We start from the raw sequence: 24,800 nt of genomic DNA, 5'->3' as shown, positions 1-24,800 counted from the left end.
TCCAATAACAGCATGTCCTAGTCCAACAATTTGCCAACACGAACAAGTTTGATTTTATTAAAGAATGACTAAACATCTTTCTCACTAACTAATAAACTCTTGATGGTTTTTGCAAATCCAAGACCACTACTGAAACTCGCTTGTGTCTACGTGTGACAAATGCATGCCAGGGCTTAGGCAATACAGATGAATTATTAAATTTGCAAATGCGCCAGACCAAGCTAACATTGGGTTAGTTTGTGCACTGGCTGGGATGAATGCAGACACATCCTTAGGCTTTAAAGAAATAAAAATTATTGAGGAAAAACAAACCACATTTTAAACAGTCTTGTGTTTTTATGTAGGATACTTTTTTAAATTTATTAAAAAAATTTGCATATTATTGGGTATCTCTAAAGGCACCCAAAACTTCCAAAAATAAATATGCTATGTTTATATATACATTACCAGTAAAAAAGTTTGGACACACCTACCTGTTCATAGGTTTTCTCTGTATTTTGACATCAAAACTATGAAATAACATATACAAAATGTTTCATATTTTATCTTCAATATAGCCACCATTTAGCTCAGTTAATTAATTAAAAGTTAATTACTGGACAAGTTTGCCTTTTTGATGCATTTGAGAGCATTAAATAGTAAATCATAAAAATACTGTAAACGGCCCTATTCGACATCTGTAGTAATCCATATTATGCCAAGAACTGCTCAACTAAGTAAAGAGAATCGACATCCATCGTTACTGTAAGACATGAAGTGTCTCTTAATGAATAAAAATTAAAAACACTGAATTAGGAGGTGTGTTCACGCTTTTGACTGGTACATACAAATATTATTCAATAATTATGTTGGAGCAGAGTAAAAACACGGGGAAAGTCTCCATTTATTTCAATGCCCTTGGACGAGTCACGTACGTCATGAAATCTTTTACCGCTGTGCCTTATGACGGAAGAATGTTTTAGGCATTGACTGTAATCAGGGCTTTGAACCGGTTCAAGGAACGAAAACTGGGAACTTTTTCTATTTCACATGGAACAGAAACAAAACCAGAAACTTTATTATTTTTTATGCTCCGGAACAGAAACGCTTATTAAAAATAATGGTAACCGGTTAATACCGGTTTTTATTTCGTTCCTCAAAGTTTCCGTAGCCTACAAATTAAAAAAAAGAGTCATTCTTCTCCTGCGCAAGTTTCTATGACCCGCTGGGGTTCACTTCCTGTGTGATGTTCACTGACTGAATGTAGAGAGCGGGAGGGTGGACTACTATCACGTCTCCACATCTTAAATAAGAGGTAAATATTGCAGTCTATTGTTATTCAAAAACGTCAATTTCAAACACGATATCAATATATTTGTCCACGTTAATGAGAGGCTCGCGAACATTAAATAACGTTAACCTCTGTTAGCCTATCAATGCATAGGGCCTGACTAGCCTTTGGTAACACACTAAACGAATTATCTTTCATTTTTGGCACTTTTTCTGTTTGCGTAGATGGGAAGACATACTGAGAATCCAAATCGCCAACATTTGAAATAATAATTGTTTTGAATTATTTCTTGTCTTATTTAATGAAGGTTGTAATAGAATTAGCCTACATTTGGCTTAAGCTGGATGAGACAGAGACATAATTTTATAGCCATTTGTTAAACAGCTGACAGGGAACGCAATTAACCGTTCCGGGAACGAAATTTTTTTTGTTCTAACCGGTTCGGGAACGTCTATTTAATGGTGGAACCCAAAACCGGAAACTTTAAAATTCTGTTTCTGTTCGGAACGAACCAATAGGAAAAAAATTCTGGTTCAAAGCCCTGACTGTAATTCATATGTGCCACTGTGAAGTAAAAGTAATGTGCCGTGTAAGGTACATAAATGGAGGTGTTTATGACGAGTAGCGTACGTCATAAGGCACAGCGGTAAAAGATTTCGTGACGTACGTGACTCGGACAAGGGCATTGAAGGGATTAAGAAAAAGTGAAATTCCATTGATTTTGTTTAAAAAAAAAAAACTGACTTCTAAACCATGCAAGAAATGCTTTTAGTAGTCATTGATATAGTGGTGTAATACTGTATGTTTCTCTTTCTCGCTGGAGCAGAGGTGGCCTTGCTGAAGCCGTAGATGCCCTCCGTGTCTGGGTCTTTAATCAGAGCTGCCACATTGCCACTCAGAGGTAAGTGAAAATGTGATGCTGCTTCTAAGATCAGTCATCCCTGAAATGTCGATAAAGCTGATCTGGGATCAGGCTTTGTGCTTGAATGTGCTGATGTCAGTCGGAGCAAAGCTTCTCTAGAAACAGGTTATATAACACTGTCTTAATTCTTTATTGATCACAGGATCTAAAAGAAGCACTGAGCTGCACTTGTAATTGTGTCGAAAAGACTTTATCCTGGCTTTCTTGCTGAAATTGTACCCATCCAGTGACTCTCGGCGTGTGTTTTGCAGGATGTGAGGTGGAACGGAGTGGATGTCATCATTCTCCACTGCTGCAAAGGTGAGGGAAAAGGAGGAGGGGGCGGGGAACGGGATGAAAACGGATGGATCGGGAGGCAGAATGCAGGGAAAGATAGAGAAAGAGAGGGGGATGGGGGGGCGACTGAGAGTTTGCTGTGTGATATAAAGTGTGTGTTGCTGTGTTGCACATGTCTGGGCAGGTACTGCAGCGAGTTGAATAAAGTCGCCGTTTCGTCCCGCAGTTCGACTCTGGAATGATGAGTTCATAGAGGAATGCGTGGCTGTGTTTTGTGTGGAAGGGAAGGGGAAGGGTGGGTGTGCGTCTGTGTGTATGTGTACGAGGCCAAGGGGAAGAGTGTGTGACCTGATGGCCTGTTCTCAGAGGTTTCCGCTGAACTCTGATAGGGGTCATTCATGAAGAAAGGCTTTGCTAACACACACACGCTAACACACACACACACACACACACTTTTCTCTTACTATCATTGTGAGGACCTTCTGTTGACATCAATGCAGCTTGTTAATGCTATACCTAGATCGGACCCTTCCTTATACTTGGTCAGTAACCAAATCTTTTGGCTCTTATTGGTTGGTTATTTATTTATTTTAATAAGCAAACAGTTTACTGAACAATAGCTAAAGTTTTTGCTTAAAAAAAAAAAGTTTTTCTTGTGGAGACCAGCCAAATTGTCCCCACATCCCTATCCTTGTAGAGACATTTGGTCAACATCAGAATGTAAAAGCATGAGAACACACACACCACTCTAGTACTTTTTATCTTTGTGGGGACCCTCACTGACGACATGCATTCCCTAGCCCCTTACTCTAACCTTAACCATCACCACTAAATGCCTAACCTAATTCTATCCTGAACCCTAAAACTAAGCCTTAACCCTCAAACGAGCCTTTGGAAAAAGTGAGGACCAGCCAAAATGTCCTCTCTTCTCACAAATGACAAACTAGATAGCGAAAGAACAATAGACGGATATCGACTTGGGCTGTCAGATTTCTTTCAGAAATTACTTCCAATGTTTAGTATTTGAATATTAATGAAGCATGGGGAAGCCATGGCCTAATGGTTTCGAAACAGCTTTGGGACCAAAAGGTTGCTGGTTCGATTCCCTGGACCAGCAGGATTGGCTGAAGTGCCCTTGAGCAAGGCACCTAACCCCCAGCTGCTCTGGCAAGAGTGGTGGTGTTTCTTGTGTCTGATTAGCCAAAGAAAAACTGATGATACGGTTATCAGTTCAGGCAGGGAACCCGGCCATAATAATAATAATAATAATAATAATAATAAAAGTAGCTAAAGGTGAAAGTTGCTTTCTTAAGCAAGAAATTTGTCACATACGCAAAATCATAATTTTATGATTAATAAAAAATGCTTCAGATTTATTTTATTTCTTTACCTTCACCAATATTTCTTTTGCACCTCAAGGATCCAGGAACAATCTGCCATCTCTGTCTAACACAAACTGAATTCTCATTTCCTGTATGTGCCAGCTCCATAGAGTGTAACATAACGGTATGTAGATCCTGCGTAGTGTACAGTATATGCCAAGTAAAGCACTATTTTAGCTTCAACAATAGAAAGTGGATTTAATTATACATAACAGTTAGGGGAAGTCGATTTTCCACGGCAAACAGTTTAAGTCATCGAGCTAAAACGTTTCGGAAACCGCTGTATAATAATGGTCTCATATTAGGTGACTAAATGTAGAATGTGAAATCTTAAACTTGGGCGTGCTTTAAAATAATTATGTCGAGTAATAAAATTTGTTCTGGTGGCCTTAATACAAAGAGGAGATAGACAATGAGCTGCTGTCAGAAAGATTCTGCAGTGGGAAATGAAGATGTGCAGGTGAGAGAAAGAGAGGAGAGGGAGAGGGAGAATTGTGCGCAGTAGTGAGAGGGAGGGAGGGAGGGAGGGAGAAAGAGGTGTGTGATAAGAATGGTAGTAAACAACAATCGGGCAAGCGTGTATGTGTAATATGAGACGGTACGGTGATCTTGCAGTCCTTTTTTGAGCTGATAAACAATAAAAGCTTTACTCTGTATGAGTTCCCGAGAGTGGAAAAATTGAACCTTTTTGCTCCTGAATATTTTATTTATTTTATTTATTATTTTTCCATGAAACTGCCTTTTAAATGCTATCGATCCCTTCGACTTTACCTCATTATGAGAATCCACACTGTGTGTGCTCCAGCTTCCGGAGGGAGAGTATTGACCCTCTGTGAGTCAGTACTGCAGAGCAACACACACACACACACACACACACACACACACACACACTGAACGAGGGATGACCCATTTCTCCTGGGGCCCTGCTTCACTCAGTCATCATCAGTGTATACACACACGCTCGCTCGCTGTCTCCCTCAGCTGGAACATTCCTTACTTTCAACTAAATGTGGGAAGACTTTGAAATAAGCTGCCCGATTCACAAACATCCACACACTAGGCATGCACTCCGATCATCTCTTAGATTCCTTCATTCTGAGCGAAGTCTGTTGAGTGTTTACATTCCATACGCACAATTCAGTGTGTGTTTGCACGTGTGTATAGGTGCTGATATGCGTTGAAGATGAGTGGACCAGTGGAGAACTCTCTGGAGCAATTGGGCTACGACCGGAAACGTAAACTCTCCACTTGTGACACACCAGGATTAGGGTAAGTGTGTGAATGGGAGTGTGTGGAGATGCGCTGAAATATCACACCTGTGTCTTATCAGTGTTCGAATGCACATGCATGTCTTTATCCAGGTGTGATAAGCGTCGGAGAGAGCAGGAGTGTAAATACATCGAGGAGCTCGCTGAGCTGATCTCAGCTAACCTCAGCGACATCGATAACTTCAACGTCAAACCAGACAAATGCGCCATCCTTAAAGAGACAGTACGCCAGATACGACAGATTAAAGAGCAAGGTAGGGCAACAGTGCTGCAGCTTTAGAACACCGTGCTTTTTGTTACTAATTAATTTTGTTTGTTTTTTCATGAAAATTCCTGGAAAAAAAAGCCTGAAAGCTAGTGGGTGTTTTTGTAAAATGCTGCCACCTTGTGGTGGTTGTACAGCACCAATTTGATGCAACAGATGCATGGCAATTTTGTCTTTTTTTTATTTTGTACTTTTTAAAAAAAAATTATTTTATTTTTAGCTGAGAGATGATCAAAGCAGGCACAATGATGACACCAAATCAGCGACGACTTTTTTTTTTTTGGGGGGGGGGGGGGGTGTTTAAAGTATTCGAACATGAATGAATTTTAACATTAAAATGGCAAGCACGAGTTAGTCGAAAATGGACGAAAACTCGTATTCGATTCAGATCAGTCCTGATGACTGTATGACGAAATACAGTAATTGTAAAGACTTGATTTTAAACACTACAACCATTTGTGAAGTTGGCAGAACCAGAAAAAGAAGCTGATCCAGCTGACGTTTGTCCTGTACAAGTCATTGTGCAAGAAGATTTTTATTTTTTTTTAAAGAATGTAAAATTAAACACTTGGGCAAATATTGAGAAAAGAAATAAAATAACATGGTATTGATTTTGATAACCTTTGAAAAAACCGAGCACCAACAAGTCAGCTCAGTGTGTCTAATTATATTGGGGTTGATGATAAAGATGTCAGATTTATTTAATTATCGATTGTCTTTTCATCTTGTTTTAATGTGACCAGCTGCTTGAACATGCTCCTTTTATTTGTACTGGCTTTTAAAGGAAAGGGTTCATGTGGCGATGACGATGTCCAAAAGGCAGACGTGTCCTCTACGGGTCAAGGGGTCATCGACAAGGATCATCTGGGCCCTCTGCTGTTGCAGGTTAGGAAAATCACTACAAGATTTCCCAAGCACGTTCGATCCTTTTCGGATTTTTGTGTCCTTGTTGGCTCAGTCTCTGTCTCTCTATCTCTCTCTCTCTCTCTGTCCATTTCTTTCTCTTTCAGGCGTTGGATGGCTTCTTGTTTGTCGTGAACCGAGAGGGAAACATCGTGTTTGTGTCTGATAACGTGACTCAGTATCTGCAGTACAAGCAGGAGGAGCTGATCAACACCAGTGTCTATAACATCCTGCATCAGGAGGACCGTGAGGAGCTGCAGAAAAACCTGCCCAAAGCCAGTGGTACATGCCTGTCTATTTACCTCCTGATATACATTTAGCTTTGAAACGTCCATGCTCAGATCTGTTTCGCGTGTGTGTGTGTGTGTGTAGGCGCGAATGGTGTTTCATGGACTGGAGATTCCTCGCGTCAGAAAAGCCACACCTTTAACTGTCGGATGCTGGTGAAGTTTGGCCACGTAGGCCCTGGAGTGGAGGATGGCACAGGAAGGCCGCGTTATGAGACCATGCAATGTTTTGCGCTTACCCAGCCTAAAGCCATGATGGAGGAGGGCGAAGGTACATTTCTTCTCAACACACACGCACCTCATGACTCGCACAAAATCACGACGACACTACAGTTGACCACATATGATGTTGAATATCATTTCTGCTAATACAATACAGAGAAACGGTGTGTGTGGATGGGGCGCTGTAATGGCCTAATGTCTCATCCAGGAAATGTTCACACTCCCAGTGTTTCCAAGATTCATGAAAAGGGACAGAGAGCCTGTTCTGGTCGTGTAGCATTACCGTTTACTTAAGAGACTGTGTTCGGTTTCTCGCAGTCCAGGAAAGTGATTTTAAGTGTTCATGTCGTGTGTGCAGATCTGCAGTCTTGTATGATCTGCGTGGCACGGAGAGTCACCGCAGTGGAGCGTACGGAGAGATTCAGCACCAGGCACGAGCTCTCAGGTGAGCGTGTCTGGTCTTGTACTGCAATTAATTTATAATTTAAGGTGCTGCATAATCCTCATGGATTCTTGAAGATCGTTGTGGTTGTTGGCATGTGGGTCACGTTATGGCTTTGCTTGTAAAACGTGTGTATTTTTAATAACAGGAAAACTGATCGAAATCGAGCAACAAAGCTCCTTACACACCACTATGCGTCCTGGCTGGGAGGATCTGGTGCGCAGGTGTTTGCAGATGTTCCTGCATCACAGTGAAGGCCAGCCCTGGTCCTGCAAACGACACTACCAGGAGGGTAAGTGCAAATCTGTGAGGAACTCTGTCCTTTCTAGTGCAACAGCTGCATTTAAGCAAAAATTAAGAAGCAGGAAATTGTATAAGGACATTCAGTTGACATTTTACATAATTAACTTGCATATGTTTTTGTAAGGCACAAGTGTAGTTAAAGATGTAACTATTATTATCTCTCGCTGGCTGAAAGGCCCAAAGGGGGATCATGTCGTGGCGATTTCCGTCAGTCCCGGACAGACTCCTCTCACAATTTTTGGAGGAATTGCACAAAACTTGGCAGGATTCTTTGTTATATGTCGGTGATGCACATATTGTAATTTCGTTAAATTGGGTTAAATTTTACCAGAGTTACCGCCCTTGATTAACAAAATTAGAATTTGCCAATTTCATGAGTGTGTTTTCCTTCTGAAATCAACTCCTCTCTAGCCTGGGAAATCCCATGCTGCTTTGCACAATCGTTCCGATCTGAAAAGACAGCATGGAAACTATGGTCTAAAGGCTCGCCTGAGTTAGGGAGCCAATCAGAGAGTGGGGAGGGGTGGAATGACAGTGACGCGTACTACTCGACAAACGGAAGTTTGTAGTTTATTTGGGACTGTTTACGGATCACATTTAACATGGCGGCGAGCGATACGAACCAAACTTTCGATCAAGCTTTAGACACTGTTCTGAATAGTTTAGAGCGAAAGTTTGTTTTAAAAAAAGAACAGCGTCTTTCTTCTTTCTGTTTTAAAAAAAGAACAGCGTCTTCTTCGTCGCTCTAACTACGTCACCGGGTACAACTGCCATGATTGGCCATGGGCTACGTATACGCCAAATGATAGACATTCGCAACGTCCAATAAACGGCCGTTGACAATCGTAAACCACACCTCCCCTACGAGAAATTCAATAGGCGGATTCCAGACCATATTTCACTTGTGATATGGTCTGGTGTTAACCAGACTAACTCCTCTCACAGTTTTTGGAGGAATTTCACGAAACTTGGTAAAAGGCATTGTTGTATGTTGGTAGTACACATATTGTTATTGTGTTCAATTCTATCGCATTTTCCCAGAGTTACAGCCCTTGATTAACAACCTTGTACTTTGACAATTTCATAAAGGTGTGCTCGCCTTCTGACATCAACTCCTCTCACAATTTTTGGACGAATTTCTCGAAGCTTGGCAGAAGGCCTTGTTATATGACGGTAAGGGCCTCTGCATCCTCTTGCGACAAGGCTTTCGCAGATAGCTTTTCGCAGACAGTTGTAATTTATCGTTGAGCGGGGAGTAATAGGCGTGCGCGATGTTATTCACCGCCACAACGCAAGGGGGCGCGAAGTCGTGAAATCGCTAGGAGTAGTTGGTGGGTGTGGTTAGTGGAGTGTTTATCCTCCGGTTACTTATAATGACTAGAACTGGAGTCGTATAGATGTACGTACTTCCTCGATCAACCGCTCTTCGTGCTGTTCCATCTTCGCTCGTGTTTTTAAAAATGGCAGTAGTGAAAACAAAACAAACCGGGAAAGTAGGGAAGCGGAAGTGCGTGTACAGCGGATGTAGAGTGGACCAATCGGAGCCCTCTTGTCTGCGACGCTGTCTGCGGTGGTCACAATTTTTGGGAGGTGTGCGCAGAGCGTCTGCGAATGGGGGGGCTACGCAGACACCATCTGCGACGCCATCTGCGAAGACTGCGTTGTCAGCATAAATTGGCCTTAATACGCATATTGCGATTTAATTTCATTTGTGAAAATTTTACCAGAGTTTTGACCCTTGATTAAATAAGTTGTATTTTGACAATTTCATGAGGGTGTACATTCTTCTGAAATCAACGCCTCTCACAATTTTTGAAGGAATTTCATCAAACTTGGCAAAAGGCTTTGCTATATGACAGTTCTACGCATATCGAAATGTTGTTTAATTTGGGCAAATTTTACCAGTGTAATGCCCTTGATTATTAACTAACTTGTACTTTGGCAATTTCATCAAAGTGTGCTTGCTTTCTGAAATCAACTTCCCTCACAATTTTTGGAGGAATGTCATGTAATTTGGCAAAAAGTTTTTATCCCCCGCTGGCCGAAAGGCCCGAAGGGGGATTATGTCGTGGCGATGGTCTGTCCCACGAAGGGTACTCACATTATGAAATCAGCTCCTCTCACGATTTTTGGAGGAATTTCATGAAACTCGGTAGGCTTCTTTGTTATATGTTGGTAATACGCATATTGTAATGTCGTTCAATTCAGTCACATTTTACCAGAGTTATGGCATAGTTGCCAGTGGGGGATATTATGCTCTCGGAGCACTCTTGTTCAGTTAGTTAGTAAAGCATTGTTGGATATTTATGATACATCGCACAGGAACCATCTTGGCATTCCTTGTAGAAAGTATAAAACCTATCTGGTTTGAACTCATGAATAATTCTCTCAATTTCTCTCTCTAGCTTGCATACGTGGTCGAGCAGAGACTCCACTGTACCACTTTTCCCTTTCTGATGGAACTCCGGTGACTGCGCAGACACGCAGCGAGCTCTGCCGAAACCCAAATACCAACGATCCTCACAGCTACCTCTCCACTCACCTACTGCAGAGGTTTGCACTCTTTATTCCTGTCCTCCTTAATATGAATGTATGTGCTCTATAATTGTAATTTTCGTATAGATTTTTTTTTTTTGTACACGTCTACTGATCTCACCTTAAAATTATAAAATGGTTTTACCGTAAAATACCAAATAATAGCCCGGGCGATTATTTGTCTCAATCACGTAAGAGACCCGGCGCGTATTAGAGACTAGGCGGCTATTTGGAACAGGCGATTAATTCCTTCTTCACAAACACCTTCCCCAAAATCTACCTCAAAACGGGGAAAAAAATCATTCTCAGATAGGCCTACTTTTAACCAGTATAACTTACAGTTTGTTTAGAGTTAGATTACAGATAGCACGGTGCCGACTTCGGGGAATTTTGAAGACGCAGAATGCATCTTCGCATGGCACAGTCGGGGTGGATAAAGGATAAATCACACACCTTTTCCTGTTAATGACTAGTTAAGCGCATGCTTTACAAAATAATCAAGAAACCACACCATTGTCTGTGCGCAGCACTGTGATTTAATTACTCTGCAAAGTTATGGTCACTTGCTATCACCCTCACCCATGCAGCCTCCACCCTTTGCGCTTCGCGATGTCTGTCAATCTGAAATTGCATGGAGGGCGCGACGTTGAAGCAACATAATTAGGGTGCGAAGTGTCAAACCAAAGGGTTTTTTCTTATGCTGAAAAATAAGTGACCTGCAGTGGCTACATACTGTCATCTTGCATCACGTTTCTCTCCAAGACGTCTCCCTATTTGGCCGATATGAGCCTATTCCCCGAGTGAGTTGGTACGGTGGCTCGACCCCGTAGAAAACTTAAAGTTCGGATGAAAGTTAGTTGAATAGGTTACTGACTTGTAGGCCTACATGTTGCCTGCCTGACGCGTGCTTCTGCCCAACTTGCACGACAGATTACTTGTTGAAAAGGCCCCTTGGATTAGATTGGCCGCGAGCAGACTGAAATGCATGTTAGAACGCTCTCACCTTTTTTGTAAAGCGTCTTCCAGATCCGAATGGGTAAGGGCAAGTGAAATGGTATAAGGTCTTTAATAAAACTCAGTGTGCGCTTTGACGCATGCATTCGGCAATTTAGGTCGTTTAACAGAAGCAGCAGTCCAACCTTGGAAACCCGCAGTCCTCAATGTCACCACACATGCTGGCTTTCGTTGGGTATACCCAAAGGGGTGGCTAAGACATCTGTCAAAAGTTACGGAGTTGCATTCCTCAAGAAATATTACGGTAGACCAAGATTATAACATTGAAATGGCATGTTTATTATCACGTAACAAAATGTTGTAAACAGTATTATAGAAATAATTTCATTCATTCATATTGTTTCGGTAGAAAACTATGCAATGCAAAATCGTTTAAACACCAGAAAACCAGAAAAGTGCTGGGCCTCAAGATTCTAGATAGAACGTTCGGACGCTTTTTTTTTTTTTTAGACCCCGGCGAGTATTCGGAACCGGCCTTTATTTGTCACAACACACGCGTACACCCGGCCGTTAAAGGGAACTCGGCGGTTAATTGGAACTCGGCTATTATTTGGTATTTTACGGTAGTTTAGAGGAATTATTTCAAGTGCACAAATTGTCAGAGCAATGGCGTTGCCTCTTTCTTTTATTATTTAAAACAATTTGAGTACTTCAAGAACATCATTGCTCCACCCCCCCGTATTCCTTTAGTATAGACGTTACTGTACTTAACTTTTATTCCCGTGTTAGGGAAGCTCATGCCTTTTATTATCCACTTTCCTCTTACAAGATTGCTGTTAATATCTCATGTGCCCATTTATTTGCCAGCAATTTTATTAGTAACTCCATTAGCGTATTGTTCATTGATTCCATTCTGTAGGGTATGTCTTGAATATACACTTAACTCACTGGACATATTAGATTGTGTCCAAATGTATTCAGAATGGTTTATAGCTGTTATGTTAAATTCTTCTCACACTAAGACCCTGCTTTAGAACTCTCTCTTTTTTTTTTTCTCCCCCCTTCTCTTTTAGGGAACATAATGGTTACAGGCCAAACCAGGGAGGTGTAATGCGTTCCCAAGGAATGGGTGGTGCCAACCATAATTCACAAATGAACATGACTGCTGGTGGGCAGATGGGCATGGGCAATGCCAGAGGCTATGGCATGAATGACTCAGGGCATATGGGACCCAGAGGAGGCCCCATGTATGGCCCTGGGAACAGACTGAATCATATGAACTCAATGCACCAGATGAATCAAATGAACCAGATGCATGCAATGAACCAGATGAATGCAATGAACCAGATGAATCAAATGGGTTCAATGAATCAGATGAACCAGATGAATCAGATGAATCAGCTTAACCATATGAGTCAGATGAACCAGATGGGGCATCCTGGAATGAATCAGCACCCACAGCACTTCCATAGTGGAGGGTTTGGCCTGGGCATGACAAGTCCATCCCATGGAAGCCCAGTTATCAACCCGGCTCAGCAGAGCATCATGGGATCTCCACGGATACGTGGAAGCCCCAAGATGGGAGCCAGCCCCTTCTCTCCAGGAGGTATGATATTTACGTATACATTTGTCTGTTGTATTTATCATGAAGCTACAGCTGCCACTAAATAAGAGAATTACACCGAGTATTCTATTTTCTTATGCGTTTGCATTATGTATCTATGGCAGGTATGCACTCTCCTATGGGGCCTGTTGGAATAACTGGCAGTGGTGGCTCCTCTGGTGGCAGCACTTTCTCAAGCAGCTCCCTCAATGCCCTACAAGCCATCAGTGAGGGAGTAGGCTCCTCCCTCCCCTCTACTCTCACCTCCCCTTCTCACAAATCAGACAGCTCTCCCAGTATCAACTCGACTCAACCTGGACAAGCAATCCAGTCTGGAGCCAATAAAGGGCCTAACACGGGTGAAACGAAGAGCCCTGCTAGCACTCCTAGCACAGGGACGGACCAGCAATATGCAAACGCATCAGAAACCTTGACAGATAAGCCAGACAGTCAGTGTAACAAAGATGGCCAGAGTGGAGCTGATGTGCAGCGGAAGGTTCCAGAAGGAAAGGGCCATAAGAAGCTACTCCAGCTGCTTACATCTCCAACAGAAGAGCTTGCCCTGGGCTCAGGAAGTGGCGTGCCCCCTCCTGGACGTGCTTCCACTCCCATTGGTGCTGACTCAAAAGATGGTGCAGGTTGCATGACAAGCCCATCTTCCACTGGTGTATCCTCATCATCATCTGCTTCATCAGGAGGTGCAACAGTGCAGCATGGTTCAGGATGCGCATCATCTACAGGCTGCATGGGTGGCCATCTCTCGTCTCATTCGCTGCAGGAGAAACACAAGATCCTCCACAAGCTCCTGCAGAACGGCAACACGCCTGACGAGGTGGCACGCATCACAGCCGAGGCCACGGGGAAGGTAAGCCTTGGTTCCGAGCACCAGGGCTCAGAAGGCGTAGGGTTGGAGGTCAAGCAGGAACAGCATAGTCCAAAGAAGCCGAACGCTCTGCTCCACTATCTCCTGAACAAGGATGATACCAAGGAATCTGGCATTGAGGGCAAACCAGGACTGGATGAGCTGGAGAGTCATGGGGTTGGCGCAGTAGGAGTCACAACCACGGACTCCAGCAGCCAGGATAGTAAGGTCAAGATCGAGCCTCCTGATGAGGTATGTGAAAATGCAGTGATGGCTTTGAGTTTTTCAGATGACGCACTATTCTGTATTTTAATTCGAATTGATCCCTGTTCCCATTACGATTCTCACACAGCTCAATGTTTCTCATGAACCTGGGTGGTTCCATTTTTTTTAAATATGAAGAAATAAGTCATTTAAAACCGCAACCCTGGCCAGGATACAGCAGTTACTGAAGATCAATAACTGTATGAGGGGGAGGGGGAGTACAGCTTCATATCTACCCAGTTGTTTTTTTTTTGTTGTTGTTTTTTGTTGGGTTCCACGTGATCCCAGTCCCAATACATGCCTCTAATTAATTAATATTGCTCTATTAATATTTATTAATATTAATAATATTAATAAATATTATTATTAATTATTAAATTATTAAATATTAATATTATTAATAATATTAATATTTAGTGCAATTGCTGATTCATTGATGATATTTATAGATAAATCGAATGTTTCTGTACTTCCAGTTGCAAAGCCTGGAGAGCATTCTAGGAGGCTTGAAACCTGGTTCTGCGATGTTTGATTCTGGGAGCACAGATGGAGAAAATAAGAAAGGGAATGGCTCCAACAATGCTGCACATGGTAAGATCTGATCTCTGTTCTGCAATAGCACTGCGTACAGCAGATAAATGCAAGAAATGTGAATAAAACTGGAAGACCTGAATAAGCTTATATTATTCAACAGTACCCAATTTGGCTCAACTAACTTGGCTAAATTTCTTTCCCGGTGTAGATCGTGAGGGTGTAGGGATGGGTCCTGGGCCTCGAGTGCCCTTCCAGAGAGCAATGTCTGTGGACAGTAAACCATTTAGTGGGGCAAGAGGGACGGGCAGGAGAAGTGCCCCGTCCTCTCTCATTAAACAGGAGAGCTTGGACAGCCACATAGGCATGGGTGAGGAGAAATATTCCACATCAGTAGAGGGTTCCGAAGATTTGATGTTGACAGTATCGAATATTTTGCTTAATGAAAGCCTTTTCTCATCATCTCCTGATCTGATCTTTCCACAGGAGGTCCTAACAGGCAAATGGGCATGAATCAGATGCCACCGATGATGGGACCAGGTGATTGGAGGATGCCAGGTTCTGGGGGTAGTCCAGGAGGCTCTAACGGGCACCCCGGTATGGGTTGTCCAGGCATGGATCCAAGTCCCAAGGGAATGATGGGAGGAGGACCTATGATCAACAGGTCAAACAGTGTACCGACACCCAGATCCATACTCCATCAGCAATTAATGGATATGGGTATGATGATGTGCTTATATACTGTACGTGTGCATCATGTGTCTGTGATTTATTGTAACATTTGAGTGAATTGTCTGTTTATTTATTACTTGCCGAAGACCTTATGTGTGCTACGTGTTTGGAGAGAGTTGTCCTGTATATCGAATGTGTACACGTGTGTGTGCAGGTCAAAATGATATCGGGATGAACGCATTCAGAGGGCCGCCACATCCTCCTCAGTCTCCATCATGGCCAGAATGTGGCATGGGCATGGAGGGCGCTCCTAATGCAAGCAGGTGAAGCTTTTTATCAGTTATCCAGCGTTATGGGTTAGTTACCGCATTAGTCTTGAACACTGGTCTGGTCATCCTCAACACTCAGCATGACCTGAAATTGCAAATGACAAACCACTAAGCACAATACCTGAAATTAGTACATGTGCATGTTGCTTATATTCTTTTTTTTGTGTGTGTGTGTGTGTGTGTGTGTTCAGTTTGCCGTTCGGCAACCCACTGGATGATCTGCTTGTTCCTCCATCCACCACTGAAGGGCAGAGTGACGAGCGAGCTCTGCTTGACCAACTCGACTCTCTCCTCAGCAACCCAGACAACCTGGGCCTGGAGGAGATTGACCGAGCACTTGGGATCCCAGACCTTGTTGGCCAGGTCTGAGAAGAATACCATTTACTGAGCAGATCTTATGATTTTATTAACAGGAAATGAGGGATATTGCAATGACCATGTGTATCTGTTGTGTTCCAGCATAAGAGATGCATTTTATATGGATACTATTGGGTTGTTGTTGTTTTTTTAAATCAGTGACACATTCCTATTGGTTCATAGGCAGTCTCACCACGTAACACATGACCTGTTAGCCTAAGACACAAAACCAAACACACACCTCTAGTTTACACTCCTGCACTGTGTTGAGAATGTACCAGGAGATATTTCTTTTGATTTAACTAAATTTGATGAACTCTGATACTGTTCTGTTTACCTTTTTTTATGATGCATTTTAAATATAAGCTTAATTTTCTTTCAGGGCCAAAGCCCAGAGCAACCAGCAACTCCTACAGACGCTTTCCCTGGCCCATCTCCTGATTCATCAATGAATATGGATCCTAAGGTCATGTATGGAGCAGGTTATCCTGGTCCACCACCTATGGGCATGCAGGGGGGCTATGGGCCTGGACCCGGTCCTGGTCCTAATCCTGGTCCTGGTCCTAATCCTGGTCCTAATTCTGGTCCTGGTCCTGGCCCAGGCCCCATGCAGGGCCATCCGGGACCGGGATTTAACCCAATGATGCAGCAGATGAGTGGGATGGTGAGCATGAACCCTCGTGCTGCCATGATGCGTCCACGTATGATGAACGCTAAGCAGCCACTCAGACTGCACATTCAGCAGAGGCTTCAGGGACAGCAGGTGAGAGTTCACGATATCGTGCATATGCTTTTTGTGAGTGCTTTCTGAATGACTCTAACAAGAAACCGCTGTCTTGTAATTATCATTATTATTATTATTATTATTATTATTTATTAGCAATAATGATTAGAGCCATAACATATGTTTATAACACAGCCAAGCCCATGCTGGTATCAGCATTGTATACTGCCATGACAATCACCTGAAACACAATCCCAGAGTTAGTTCTGACAGGTTGCTCAAACTTATAAACACTTGTTCCAAACTGGTGGCCTGAGTCAGGTTGGGTTATGCCTGAATTATCATTTTACAGTTTATGAACCAGAGCAGACAGGGTATGGCGATGAAAATGGAGAACGCACCAGGTGCAAACCCTGGAGTGAGGCCTGGCATGCAGCCTGGCATGCAGCCTGGCATGCAGCCTGGGATGCAGCCTGGCATGCAACCTGGCATGGGAGGACAGGTATCTCACTGCTCGCACACCAAATGATTTCACATCAAGGCAAAAATATTCAGATTTCATACCAAAAAAAAAAAAAAGTTAAGTTCCTTTATGGCCATTTACATGGACTTGAAGTTTGACAGACTGACTTGACTGATTCTCTCTCTCTCTCTCAGCCTAGTTTTCTGAATGCTCAGATGTTGGCTCAGCGTAATCGAGAGATGATGACGCAGATGAGAAGACAGCGGATGATGATTATGATGCAACAGCAACAGCAGGCCGCAGCTGGAGGCTTCAGCCCCCCTCCTAATGTCACTGCTCCCACTGGCATGGACAACCCCATGGGAGGAACAGCCATGAACCAGCCTGGCCAACAGCCATTTAACTATGGAGGAAACTATGGTGGGTTATGGTGGCTATCCAGCATCTTTAGAGCAATTTTAAAAAAAGGATTCATAACATGTTGTCTGCGATAGTTATACAGTACAACATATGGCCCTTTTCCACTACCCTTTTTCAGCTCGCTTCAGCTCACTTCAGCCCGACACGGCTCGCGTTTCGACTACCTTAGAGCAGCACGACTCGGCTCGCTTCAGCCCTGCTTAGCACCCAAAACTCGCACGGTTTTGGAGTAGGGCTGAAGCGAGCCAAACCAAGCTGAGTGGGGCTGGGGGCATGAGCAGACACTCCCCTGTGCACTGATTGGTGAGGAGGAGTGTCCTCACATGCCCACACACGCCCCGCGAGCACGCTGGGATCTGTAAACACCGTAAACCCAGAAGAAGGAGAATTACGAATTACGAGAATTTCTGAAGCCTTATGCGCCTCGCCTCATTTATACGCTCTTGCCAGTATCTGTTGGCGTTGTCGGTGACAACAAGCCGCAGCACCAAGACCAGCAACACTAACGACTCCATGTTTATTGTTTACTATCCGGGTCGTGAGACTACCGCTTAAAAGATCACTGATGTCACTGTTTGCGCCGCCTAACAACATCACGTGACGTCCACCCACTTTCGCTAACTCCACCCAATGTGTCCACCCACTTCCAGCCAGCACGGTTCAGCGCGGTTGTAGTCGAAATGCAACTCCAACAGCCCCACTCAGCTCGACTCAGCCCAACTCAGCACGGCACGGCTCAGCCCAACTCAGCCGCGTTGGTAGTGGAAAAGCGGCAAAACTGAATTTTTGGAAAGACCATATAATGTTAATATGCTTTCATACGGTGTAAAATGAGTCATGCCTCTGTGGTGTGATTACAGCTATGGGCCAGCAGGGTGACCCCTCGTTCATGACCACCGGCAACAGTCCACCTAATATGATGGCTGGACGTATGGGGGGCCCACAGAATCCCATGATGCAACAGCACCCTCAGAGCGGGCCCATGTACCAGTCAGCAGATATGAAGGGATGGGGGCAGGGCAACATGCCTATAAATAAGTGAGTAGCAAAGTATATCAAAATAGCCATATTGGTGTGTGGTGTTCTCTCTCCTTTTATTTTCCCCCCTTTCTGTTTTTCTGTTGATGCTGATACTGTTGTAGTAATAATAAAGTAATAACAGCAACCTTAGAATTGCATTTTAATCTTTTATTATCAAATCTTTTCTGATATTATAGTATTTTAGGTTACTTTTTATTTTAATATTGGTTAAAAGTTTTCTTTTACAGTATACTATATGTATTAACTCTTATGCTTATGTTATTTTCTAATGTTATTATCTAGTGTTATATTGTTAATCGATTACATAATTGATATTCTTTGGGGTTTTTTTTTTCTTTTCAAAACTTTGGTACTTTTGCTTAGCTTTTATCTCCAATTATTTTCTCTTTGTATTATTTACTACTACTGCTAAGTATTATTTATTATTTGATATGATGGTACAGCTATATAGCTCTTAAAATCAATCCCCTGCCTGATTTTTTTTTTTTTTTTTTTTTTAATTAGTTCTTACCCTCAGCAGCAGCAGCAGTTCTCCCAGCAGGGCGCACCAGCGCAGTATGGGGGCATGATGATGAATGGAGCTATGCAGGGAGGAGTGAACGGGCCAGGACAGATGATGCCGATGCAAGGGCAGATGGGAATGAACCCCATGGGCATGGGTCGCATGCCATTGGGTCCTGATCAGGTACACAGTAGTAACAGTGTGCATTCAGAGTCTTTTAGTTGAGAGAGTTTGACCGGTTTATTTTTCTCGATAGCCCATGGTCGTAGAATCTATAAGCTAATACAGTATTCAGCAAAAATACAAATGTAGAACATTTAATCATATTCTTAACCAAACTTGGATTTTGTATTGGTTGCTTTGTAGAAGTACTGAAGCAGAGCACCGTTTCAGCGAGAGAGCAAAGCGGAGCAGAGTCATGTCTCAGTCTGAGCGAACCCCGAGAGCAGACACACAGCACTGCCCAGCTACTGCTGGACGTGAGAAGAGGACTCATCCATGTCACTGTTTCACTGTGTTTTAGTACTCTCTGAAGCGTTTGCGTGTGCCCCCAGAATAGAGTTTGAGCACAGCGCTCCGTCGATCTGCATCCAATCTCGTGCTCTTATACGAAGCTGTGTGGAGTGTAATGCCATACTTTACCACCAGATGGTGGTGTTTTTCTCTCGCTGTGGAACTGCACTTTATCACAAGGCTAATAAGGAAAAGAATATCTGCAATATTTCTTGCTCGATCTAGCCTTATTTAAAGACTTTCTATATGTTCGGAAAAAACCTTGGTGATGAGATGTTTTAGCAGAAACCTTGCTTTCAGGACACACTGCTCCGATTCCACACTATATGCAGCTATGAGCAATAATCCTCTTCTCTATGCCATATATGTTAAAATGGTGCACCATTAAAACAACAAAGCAAAAGGTACTGCAGTATTAAATGGGCTTTGTGTTTTATATGTGAATAAGAACAGACTTGTACATGCTGTACGCTCCAAATGTATCATATGTGCCCTTATTATATACTGTACATTTTTGCACAGATTTGGCCCATGTGAGGTCTGGCATATTATATTTTAGGTCAATATTGCTTTGGGTGTTAATTCTATTTTAACTTTCTCAAAGGGAAAATATTTTTAAAAGATTTTTATCTTTTCTGATCTAGCCTCGTTTTCTTTACAGTATTGCAGTGATGACAGCCATTTGTTCTTGGAGGGCACTTTTTTTTCTGTGGAAATGAAACTGAGAAATCCGATCTGATCAAGCAGTTACATTAGTTTGTTTGTGGTTTTTGTCTGTACATTTTATGGCGGTGGATTTGATTAAGATGGTTATTTGCTCGGCCTTTCTCTGTGAGCTCGCGGTTACTATCGTTAATGGCTTCACTTTTAAGCGCTGGGTCTTCATAAATCTACCTTTAAAAAAACTGCACAATCCAAAGATACAGATATTTCATTGCTTTGTTGAAATTTTAACCTTACCAGTAGTCTTTTTGTGTGAATGAACAGAGTGCAAGGTACATATCATATAAGCTTATCATTATGATTTTGTACTACATGCTGTACCCAACCAATGTAATTCTTTTATTTCAAGGCCAGTTTGTAGATTTTTTTTTTTAACAAGATATAGCAAACAGGTAACATATCACTCTTTTCTCTCCAAACATTCTTAAAATCTTTCAGCAGAAAATCTTTGATTTCTTTTGTCTTTTATTTTCAAGTCGAATATGTTGGCTCATGATGAATATATTTGGAGATGAGAAATCACGATGTTTGGTTTGAGTCCTGGGCAAGAGTCTGATTAATTTATGTGGACAAGGGAGCGAATAAGCTGATGTTTTACCAGATGTAAATCGCAATACAATTTATTCTTTTCTTCGATGTTGATATTGTTGTAAATAAAATTTATATTTAAACATGATTTGTCGAATGCGGTGTTTGAAGTACGGGTGTCGATTCTTGTTTCTGGCCGCATGGTGGCGCCAAAAACAAACAAAAAGCATAATTTCTATACTGTACATGGATGCAATGTATGTTTACATGTACGTATTAAAAGGATTATTATTTTGTTATTGTGGGTAAAATTGCTATGATGGGCTGGGATAATTTAGAACTTAGTCTTGGACATGATTACAACTATTTATTTGGATGTTTAAGCATTCTTAACTTCTGGAAGTGATTTTATTTTTTTTCTTTTCTTTTCTTGGAACTCTCTTTGATAGGAAACTGTCTGTCATAGTTTTCTACCCAGAACCTTTTAGGGTTTCCTAAGAAATAAGCCAGCACTCTTAGAAAACTTAGACCAAAGTAGTCCCTGTAGAGGAACCCATACAAGTCCTACCGTACGTAGGGCCTACAAATGTGTTTCTTAGAGTTCTAAATAGAACCCTGAATTATCCAATAAACATTTAAAGACCCTTTAAAAGAAGACATTTTAATGGTTTGTTCAGTGTTGGAAGAAAATATTCTTTCAATTTTAATTTCCAAGTTCTACATCAAACTCTTTCTGATAGGGCCTTGTATATAGCAGACGCCTTAAAGGTTCTCGTTCCCTTAAAGCCTACTCAGAAACCGGTTTAAGTAGAATTTTCCAGTGAACATTTTAAAGGATTTTTCACTAAGCATGAACAATCAATTCAAGTGTCGTCTTCTTTTTTTTTAAAGGGTACTTTCTTCTGCTGGAACCATTAAAGGTTCTATGTAGAACTCTTGAACCCATTTTTATTTTGGTTGTCTGTGGACACAGAGGAAAAGTTGAAACTTTGGTTTGTCTCTAAAACATTGTGTTTCCCAATCAGACTTAGTTCTGAGCTAAGAAACTTTAAAGAATTCTATGTGCATGGAATACATTTGCATTCAGGAGATGAGATGAGATGAGATGAGAGGAGAAGAAGGGAGGCACGTGCTTTCTTGATGAGATCAAATGTGGCATTTAGCTTCTCTGTGCATCTGGTGCAATGAATACAGTAAAACAATTATAGGATATGTATAGGACTTCTAGGCAGGCAATAAGGAAGATGCAGACATTTCAGCTTTGTTTTGGTTTTGCTGTTAAATTAAAGTCGATTTTAAAAATATATATATTTTAATACAAAGATCCTGTTTTAGTCGTGTGTGAGAAAGTGTCCAGAGGGGATTGAGAGCTCCTTTTGGCCGTCTTCCTGGCGCATCTGCGGCCGCGGGGCTCTTGTGGATTTTACTGTTTGTTAATGTTTCAATCAGCTGTGTGCGCTGGAATGCGGCGCGCTTTAACCTGAAGCTCCCCAGGTGCGCCGCGGCGCCGCTCAGTCTGCGCGCTCCCCTCCTCCCTTCCTGCGCTTGGCACACAGCTATCACACAATCACACACACACACACTGGTGAGGCGTGCAGCTGCGCAGGGAAATGAGGGAAAACACTGCACCGAGGAGACCGAATAAATCTTAGAGCGATCGGCTTTTGCGCTCTGAAACACATTTAACCCGTGCGCTCCCGGACTCCAGAACCTCCTCCGATAAGTGAAAGCAACAGGATAAAACCCTTCAATAAGTGTAAGCAACAGGATTAAACCATGTAACACTGACATGATCACTATCATGTGTGAAAATAGCTTTTAATCCATGTACCAGAATGGCAAAGAAGTTTCCAAAATGGTGTTTGATCAGCATGAAAAGGACTTTCCCTTTATTGCTGTCATTTTTCATTATGAATCAGATTAAGTGCCCAAGTCAGGTCACACTTACAGGGAATTTGACTTTGAAGTAATAATACTGTAAATGCATGCTTCAATGAACGCCCCATACACACACACACACACACACACACACACACACGTCTCTACAAACTAGTTTTCACCAAAGATTCCTGAATGCTTGTTTATTGGAATGTAGACTACAGTAATTTCTTTTCATTATATCTTTTTTTTCTTTTTTGCTTTGTGAATGTACAGACGGCATGTGAGAACTGATTTATAATGCATGAAGGAAGAAATCCATCCATGCACATTATCTACCACACCACACTTTCAAATGCGCACATACACACAACAAAATCAGGCATGAGTCAGAAATAAAGGGGGGGTTTTTTGGTCTTGTTTTAATAAAAAAAACCACATAGATATGTACACATTGTAAAAACACAATAAGACATCCATTGTAATATACAATACATTCTGTTTTGCTCAGCAATCTGAGAAATCAAGGCTTTATATAAGAACACAATATCAAATCTTTCTAAAGATGTGACCATATAAAAGCATTGGGAATAAAGCAAAGTATACAAAAAAAGAAAAACAGATTAGTGGGCTGGCTGGCTGTGTGTTGTTAACGGTGCCGTGGATTCCACAGCAGACAGCCATCTGTGCAGCCCATGTGAAATATGACCAATCTAGGGATGGATGATCATCACATATTTCAGAGATTTGACCCGAGGAATGTCCTCATAGATTTGACCACAGTCTGCTGTACACCGGATGGAAATCACCAGACCCCACCACACACACACACACACTTCAAGGCGTGTGGAGGGAAGCAGCACTCTTGGTCTTTCTTGGTTGGTCAGAGATGCTCTTAAGTTGCACCAATGGGACCAGTGGAGTTGTCCTGGTGTATCTTCTTCCTTAACGGCACGCAATTCTGTCATCAGAGCAGCCATTCTGCAAGGAGAACACATTCAAGATTAGACACACTGGGATCCTTAAAACGAGCCACACTGCAAGTCTATATATCTAGTCTATTTACCTCGACAGAGATGCTGCCGAGCTCTGCGTTAAGAGTAGTGAGAGGACTGCGTGGAGTGGAGGAGATCTTCTTGCCAGGCTCGTTGAGCTCCACCTGAAGATCCCAGATGTAGTCAATGACATGCTGCAGGATCTCCACCTTGCTTGCCTTCTTGTTGGCAGGCAGTGTGGGCACCAGCTCCTTGAGCTTGCTGTAGCAGCTGTTCATGTCCTGCAGGAAGACGCTCATGTGCTCATCCAGCAACGGCAGCTTGCACTTGGAGATGCTCAGGCTCTGATCCGACAGGCAGCGGACCACATCGTCTCCACCGACCTTGCTCTTCAGAGCGCATGTAGATCCCACGACTTTCATCCTCGCTGTTGTGTAAGTCCTTTCAGTCAGGAAGAGTCTCTTCTGAGATGACAGATCGTCACATGGAGCTTTGCACCAGACAGCCTGCTTTTTATCTAGTTCCAGCGAGTTGGGGGTGTGGCCAGTACGCGCATGTTTTGAGCAGTGGGCCAGTAGAAAGGCGGTGTTACAGCTCCTCTGACCAATCACACAGCAGGTATGGTTATCGAGTTTACAATCTGTATTTGGGGGGTTTACAAATGGAAACAAATGTGTGTCTTTTACTGATGATGTGTGGAAATCCAGCTGTCCGTGGCCCCAAGACTCTGCAGGTGGAGGGAGAGAGAGAGAGAGAGATTATGGATATGCACTAATCTCAAATAACATTGATGTGCTATGATGCATGCTGATAGAGTTCTTGATTTCTTTCCATCTTTTTTTTTTTGCTTTAGTGCAATCATTCTAAAGTTGGAGCATTTACAGTTACACACGTGTGTAAATACAATAACGTAAAAACAGCTGCCAGTCTAGAAACAGGCCTTGGTAGCACAGATCCTTGAACCCAGATCTCTGATATGTCTGAGAAACCTATTGCTCATACGCTCTTAGAAATAAACTGTACTTTTTCTTCTGGTGCCATCAAGGGTGCATTTTCTGGAGATTTTTAGGAGCCTATTCTGTTTGGTATCTTTTACCTGGGAAAGGTGCATGATGTGGTGTTTCTTTATAGATAGATAGATAGATAGATAGATAGATAGATAGATAGATAGATAGATAGATAGATAGATAGATAGATTTGATATTGATCCCAAGGAAATTATGTTCCAGCAGCAAGTAAGTAATCAGACATGCAAAAAGGACACACTGAATATATATATATATATATATATATATATATATATATATATATATATATCGGGCGGCACGGTGGTGTAGTGGTTAGCGCTGTCGCCTCACAGCAAGAA

The 24,800-nt window shown here is 42.3% G+C and overlaps 2 protein-coding genes across 3 annotated transcripts in view; one reads left to right on the top strand and one right to left on the bottom strand.

Moving 5' to 3' along the window:
• Positions 1-20,709, top strand: part of ncoa3 (nuclear receptor coactivator 3) — a 63,884-nt gene extending 43,175 nt beyond the window's left edge. For both annotated transcript variants that reach the window (XM_060910401.1, XM_060910402.1), the window contains 23 exons: positions 2,097-2,171; positions 2,444-2,492; positions 5,015-5,119; positions 5,212-5,372; positions 6,168-6,268; positions 6,394-6,568; positions 6,659-6,844; positions 7,154-7,240; positions 7,386-7,529; positions 9,946-10,093; positions 12,103-12,635; positions 12,758-13,746; positions 14,235-14,349; positions 14,501-14,659; positions 14,776-15,009; positions 15,176-15,284; positions 15,482-15,653; positions 16,030-16,410; positions 16,724-16,873; positions 17,029-17,254; positions 18,115-18,292; positions 18,800-18,980; positions 19,164-20,709. In XM_060910401.1, the coding sequence (XP_060766384.1) occupies positions 5,034-5,119; positions 5,212-5,372; positions 6,168-6,268; positions 6,394-6,568; positions 6,659-6,844; positions 7,154-7,240; positions 7,386-7,529; positions 9,946-10,093; positions 12,103-12,635; positions 12,758-13,746; positions 14,235-14,349; positions 14,501-14,659; positions 14,776-15,009; positions 15,176-15,284; positions 15,482-15,653; positions 16,030-16,410; positions 16,724-16,873; positions 17,029-17,254; positions 18,115-18,292; positions 18,800-18,980; positions 19,164-19,172 (4,524 nt within the window). In that variant the 5' untranslated portion in view covers positions 2,097-2,171; positions 2,444-2,492; positions 5,015-5,033 and the 3' untranslated portion in view covers positions 19,173-20,709. The remainder of the gene's footprint in view (positions 1-2,096; positions 2,172-2,443; positions 2,493-5,014; positions 5,120-5,211; positions 5,373-6,167; positions 6,269-6,393; positions 6,569-6,658; positions 6,845-7,153; positions 7,241-7,385; positions 7,530-9,945; positions 10,094-12,102; positions 12,636-12,757; positions 13,747-14,234; positions 14,350-14,500; positions 14,660-14,775; positions 15,010-15,175; positions 15,285-15,481; positions 15,654-16,029; positions 16,411-16,723; positions 16,874-17,028; positions 17,255-18,114; positions 18,293-18,799; positions 18,981-19,163) is intronic.
• Positions 20,710-22,835: 2,126 nt separating this feature from the next.
• On the bottom strand, positions 22,836-23,931 carry id1 (inhibitor of DNA binding 1, HLH protein). Its single transcript, XM_060910705.1, has 2 exons — positions 23,506-23,931; positions 22,836-23,420 (listed from the first exon to the last, which is right to left on the bottom strand). Exons 1-2 carry the CDS (start codon positions 23,854-23,856, stop codon positions 23,385-23,387), a joined length of 387 nt encoding a protein of 128 aa, XP_060766688.1. The 5' UTR covers positions 23,857-23,931; the 3' UTR covers positions 22,836-23,384.
• Positions 23,932-24,800: the final 869 nt, after the last annotated feature.

Source organism: Neoarius graeffei, chromosome 26, assembly GCF_027579695.1.
Source record: "Neoarius graeffei isolate fNeoGra1 chromosome 26, fNeoGra1.pri, whole genome shotgun sequence".
Taxonomy (NCBI): Eukaryota; Metazoa; Chordata; class Actinopteri; order Siluriformes; family Ariidae; genus Neoarius; species Neoarius graeffei.
This window is presented reverse-complemented; position numbering and strand designations above follow the sequence as displayed.